This window comes from Eurosta solidaginis, chromosome 5 (assembly GCF_040869045.1).
Source record: "Eurosta solidaginis isolate ZX-2024a chromosome 5, ASM4086904v1, whole genome shotgun sequence".
Taxonomy (NCBI): domain Eukaryota; kingdom Metazoa; phylum Arthropoda; class Insecta; order Diptera; family Tephritidae; genus Eurosta; species Eurosta solidaginis.
The window spans coordinates 24,360,327-24,366,109 of NC_090323.1; the positions used below are offsets into that span (position 1 = coordinate 24,360,327).

The window sequence follows — 5,783 nt, forward strand, 5'->3', positions numbered from 1 at the left end:
TGGTGAAACATTTTATGGAAATGATCAACGATCAAGCGAGTGAAATAGTGATTTTGCGGCAATATAACTGGACGACGAGCTGATACTGGGAGACAAAATGCTGCATCGATACGACCGTTGACCTTTATTAACCCATCGGCATCAAGAAATGGAGTTAGTCCGTAAATGTGACTGGTCTTATCGACTCTTTGTTTGGATTGCAATTGGAGAAGTTCGGCAGCGAATTTTTCCTCCTGGATACGGTGACATATGGCATTTTCTGATTCAGCAATTTCGAAAGGTTTCAGTTCCCCTGTACGTCGTTGACAACTTTTGACATTGTGTATAAATCTCAGTACCCAACCCATGACTCTTAGTACCTTAAAGAAAGATGAAAATTTATTTAAATTCAAGATATACTCATCTTTTGGCAACATGAGTAACATAATGTTCTTTTTCTCTTCGTTGGCGCATTTATCGGATGTGAAATCAGCGGGTTCTGGCGGCCATTCTTCCTCTCCGGATCGTAAAAAGTCTGGTCCCTTTATCCATCTACCGTTTGGATTAATTTCTGACACAGGTTTACCTCGTGTGGCATCGTCAGCCACACTTAGCGATGTTGGTACCCACCTCCACTGACACGGTTCTGTTAAAGCAAGAATTTCAGCTTTAGAGTCTTTCATTTAGAGTCACTCCAATAGACGATTTTATCAATGTTAAATTCATGGCAATCTTGTACGGATTTCGACAAACGGCACCCTAAGACAGCTGCCTGAAGCTCTAGACGAGGTACCGTCATACCTTTCAGCGGAGCGCATCGTGCTTTAGCCGCAACAAAGGCGACATCAAGGGTACTATCTTTGCACATACGCAAATAGGCAACGGCTGCATATGCACTTGAGCTAGCGTCGACGAACACGTGCAGCTGGATTTTATCAGCTGACATTAGTACGGGTGAGTAGCACCTTGGTACGGAAAATGACGACACATTTTGAAAACTTTCCCACCATGATATCCATTGGTGATTGAGCTGTTGTGGTAGTGGATCGTCCCACTGTGTTTGACATTTCCAGAGTGGTTGTAGAAGCAGCTTCATGTAGATGGTAACATTGGCTAAAAGTCCAAATATATCGTAAATTGCCATTACGATACCTAAAAGTTCACGCTTCGTTGGTGGACGGTTACCGCTCAACACATCTCGAGCAATTTTATGAAATTTGATGTGGAATTCGAAAGAATCAGTGTGTGTGTTCCAAAACATACCCAAGACCTTATCTACAGTAGGCTCGTGCTCCATGTTCACGAACGTCATCGGCGTCTCTATGTCACCACATAGTATACTTTGAAGTGCCTTATCGTTTGACAAAAAGTTTCGTAATTTGAAACCAGCGGCTAAACTTATGACAATGGCTTCTTTAACGACTTTCTCGGCTTCAGTGGGATCGTTAAAGCTGATTACTAAATCATCGACATACATATTGTGAATTACGGCTGCGGAACCCTGTGGCATGGTTGACTTAAACCTGGCAGCGTTTGTATTTTTAACAAATTCGGCACAGCATGGAGAACAAATTGCTCCGAAAATCATTGACGACATTACATATGTCTGAATCGGCTTTGTCGGATCACCGTTCCGCCACAAAAATCGCTGCGAACTTTGATCGTCATCTCTTATTTTCACCTGCGAAAACATCTCTTGAATGTCGGCTGCTACTGCCACGACACCCTGTCGGAATTTGTGAATAATGGCAATGAGTGGTTTCGCATGGTCAGGACCTTTTAACAAAACTGAATTTAAGGAAACATTGGAGGTGGCGGCCGCGGCGTCGAAAACAATACGTAATTTGTTTGGTTTATGGGGATTAACCACCCCAAAATGCGGCAAATACCAGGTAGTAGGTCTTGACTTTAACCTTTCTTCCTGTCGCAATGGCCGGGCGTAACCTTTACTTATATACGCGTCTATCTCGTTTTTATATCTCTCAGCAAAACTAGCATCCTTGAGCATTCGTGTCTCCAGATTTTTTAAACGATGACAAGCCATATCATAACTAGGCGGTAGTATTGTTGTATCACTTCGCCATAACAAACCTACTTCGTATTTTTTACCAATTTCTTTAGTGGTGTTTTGTAAAATGGCCCTTGCTCTACGGTCATCATCTGACTCCATCACGACGTTCGTACTACGTACCCCAAAGTTCTCTACCGAATAGTGCTCTTGCACTAACCTATGCAACTCGTGTAATGACTGTGACTGACGAACGTGCAACACTCTTGGTTGCGAAACTTGCTTATGTTGGCGGGGTCCATACACCACCCACCCCAATCGCGTGGCGGTAGCAATTGGTTGCTTCGGACCTGCCTCTACCGTGCTGTCACCTATACCGAGGTAACTGTTGTCCAGACCTAACAACAATACCGGCTTAACGTTTGTATAACTTTTTATTGGCAAAGACTGCAAATGTGCAAATAGTTGTTTATCAAAAGTTTGATTTGGCAAATTCAGTGACTTGACTGTATGTACTTTTTTAAGATAAAACTCTGTTGTACTACCCTTAATGGCAACCGATACTTCTCTGGACTGTTCTTTGACTTGACTTTCGCCATACCACTGCAATGTAAGTGGCATGGTCCTACCACGAAGACCTAATTGGTTGGCAATATTTTCTTCTAATAACGTGATTGACGACCCTTCGTCGAACATTGCGTATGCAGACAACTTTCCGTTTGGACCGTATAATGTGATGGGCACGATTTTAAAAAGTGTCGACTGCCCATCAGAGGAACAGTTTAAAACACGTTCTACCTCTTCGGTGGCCACGGGAGCGGATTCGGATGCACTTTGATGTAGCGACGTGTAATGCATGCGCTTACAACCATCAACCGTACATTCTTTACGTTGGCGACAATTGCCTAAACTATGGCCTTTGCGCAAGCAACCAAAACACAAATGATTATTTTTGACAAAGCTCCACTTTATTGGGAGATCAAGCGAAAGAAATTGTTTACATTCACCTATTTTATGAGTCTGACTACATTTTAAACATACACCCTTCGTTTCCGGCTGCACTTCTTTGTTATGCAATACACGACGTGCATTATTTGCATTAGAACGGATCACGCTCTTTGACTGCGTAGTCGACGCTGCCTGCATAACGTTGGCTTGGATGGAGCGGAGCGATACATCCGACACACCTGGCAACAATGACACAAATTTGGCAATTTCACTAAGCCATTCCGTAAAATTTTCTACGGTAGGAAAGGGGGTAATACCTGCCGCGCGCTGACTCCACTCGTATTGCTTCGATGGAGGCAATTTCGCAACTAAACACTCAAGCAATGTAGGATTCATTAAATGATGAGCACATCTTGCCGACTTAAAAAATGCAACCATATTTCTGGTGCGGTTAGAAAAATCTAAAATCTGATCTAACCGACTCTCATCTATAGATGTAAACCTCTGTACCCTCTGTAATTGGGCTTTTATTAATAACTCAGGGCGGCCAAAGTTAAACTCAAGTTCTTGAATAACCTTTGGAACATCTTCGGGATATATTAGCAGCGACGTAACTGCTCGTTTCGCGCCGCCTTGCAAGGCTTTGTGAAGGCGCATCAGATTTTGTCTGTTACTATATTGAAACTCCATGGTTGTGTCATTATAATTGGCTAAGAAAAGTGGCCAGTCTTCCGGATTACCATCAAAATTTGGTAACGGAAAAAGCTTGGCGGCAGAATTGTCCATAAATGTTAACGTACCTGTATTGAATGTTTGCGTTGGCAGCATTCGTGTTGGCAAATATGTAGATGACAAAGGCTGTTGTATTTGTGGTGGTATATGTATTGATGACGAAGGCAGATGTCTCTGCGATGTTAAATACGTTGATGACGGCAGCGGCTGCTGGAATTGTGACGTCGAATAAGTTGGCATATGGATTGACGACGAAGATTGCTGTGTTGTTAAGAACGTTGACGATAGTGGCTGCTGTGTCGGTGCTGGCTGCTGAACAACATGTGGGCGTAGCTGCTCTGCTGACGATTGCGTTTGCGGTGACGTTTGTAGCGGTGGCTGAGCATTGTCGGACCGAACAGCGTTGGCAGAGCTGTCTCCGACCACATGCTTACTACGAGTGGCGTCAATTCGCAACTCCTCGACACATTCACGAAGCGATTTAATGCTGGACACCAATAACGCTATTTGATCAGCAGGAAGCGCTATTGGATGACTTCCACCTGCAGCTTCTTGCTGTGCTTCATCCTTACCTGGTCCCTGTTGTTCTTCCGCGTCCGAGTGTTCACTTATGGATTCTGAGCTTCCTGTTAGCTTTTTTGCGTTTCTTGTAAGCGGCATTTTGTAAATGACACCGAGAAAACAAATTTTAAACAAATGTAGCGACTAATCCTAGCAAATGAAACTCAAAGGAAATAAGTATTACTTGCTATTAATGGATTTATTTGACAATATTAAAATTTGATGTTTTCTCGGCGGTGTCAATTTTTGAATGTTACAATTTGCACAGTTCTTCGAATCAATTCATTTTAGCTCTAACGGAATATATTTACAGGCAAATGGGGATGTATACACGTACATATGTGCGCTATAATATGAGCAAATGAGAGGATTCGAATATTTAAGTGAGAATTCATGAATATGTATACATATGTAAGAAATATAAATGATCCAAAGTTGCATTTGTATAAAGATAAATTAGGGTGCACCCCATTAGCATGAAGTAAAATTGTAAATTATATTGCGGTAGCAATAACATGGGTATCAAACGAAAGGTGTTACTGAGCATTTTAAGAGGGAGAGGGCATTAAGTCTATAGGTGGACGCCTTTTCGAGATATCGCCATTAGGGTGCGCCAGGGTGACTCTAGAATGTGTTTGTACGATATGGATATCAAATTAAAGGTATTAATGAGGGTTTTAAAAGCGAGTGGCCCTTAGATGTATATGTGAAGGCGTTCTCGCGATATCGACCAAAATGTGGACCAGGTGATCCAGAAAATCATCTGTCGGGTACTGCTAATTTATTTATATATGCAATACCACTAACAGTATTCCTGCCAAGATTCCAAGGGCTGTTGATTTCGCCTTGTAGAACTTTTTCATTTTCTTCTACTTAATATGGTAGGTGTAACACCCATTTTACAAAGTTTTTTCCAAAGTTATATTTTGCGTCAATAAACCAATCCAGTTACCATGTTTAATCCCTTTTTTCGTATTTGGTATAGAATTATGGTTTTTCTTTCATTTTTCGTAATTTTCGATATCGATAAAGTGGGCGTGGTTATGGTCGGATTTCGGCCATTTTTTATACCAAGATAAAGTGAGTTCAGATAAGTACGGGGGCTAAGTTTAGTAAATATATATCGGTTTTTGCTCAAGTTATTGTGTTAACGGCCGAGCGGAAGGACAGACGGTGGACTGTGTATAAAAACTGGGCGTGGCTTCCACCGATTTCGCCCATTTTCACAGAGAACAGTTACCGTCATAGAATCTATGCCACTACCAAATTTGAGAAGGATTGGTAAATTTTTGTTCGACTTATGGCATTAAAAGTATTCTAGACAAACTAAATGAAAATGGGCGGAGCCACGCCCATTTTGAAATTTTCTTTTATTTTTGTATTTTGTTGCATCATATAATTACTGGAGTTGAATTTTGACTTAATTTACTTATATACAGTAAAGATATTAAATTTTTTGTTAAAATTTGAATTAAAATTTTTTTTTTTTTTTAAAGTGGGCGTGTTCTTCATCCAATTTTGCTAATTTGTATTTAGCACATATATAGTAATAGTA

The 5,783-nt window shown here is 41.2% G+C and overlaps 1 protein-coding gene across 1 annotated transcript; it reads right to left on the reverse strand.

The window, feature by feature from the left end:
- Nucleotides 1-421: 421 nt before the first annotated feature.
- LOC137252100 (uncharacterized) lies at nucleotides 422-2,773 on the reverse strand. Its single transcript, XM_067787332.1, has 2 exons — nucleotides 610-2,773; nucleotides 422-531 (listed from the first exon to the last, which is right to left on the reverse strand). The coding sequence occupies exon 1, from the start codon at nucleotides 2,681-2,683 to the stop codon at nucleotides 659-661; it is 2,025 nt and encodes a 674-aa protein (XP_067643433.1). The 5' UTR covers nucleotides 2,684-2,773; the 3' UTR covers nucleotides 422-531; nucleotides 610-658.
- Between the last annotated feature and the right edge of the window lie 3,010 nt (nucleotides 2,774-5,783).

What these genes read in the sequence shown, in the direction of transcription:
- LOC137252100 (XM_067787332.1), bottom strand. Translation starts at nt 2,683, where the DNA reads ATGTTCGACGAAGGGTCGTCAATCACGTTATTAGAAGAAAATATTGCC.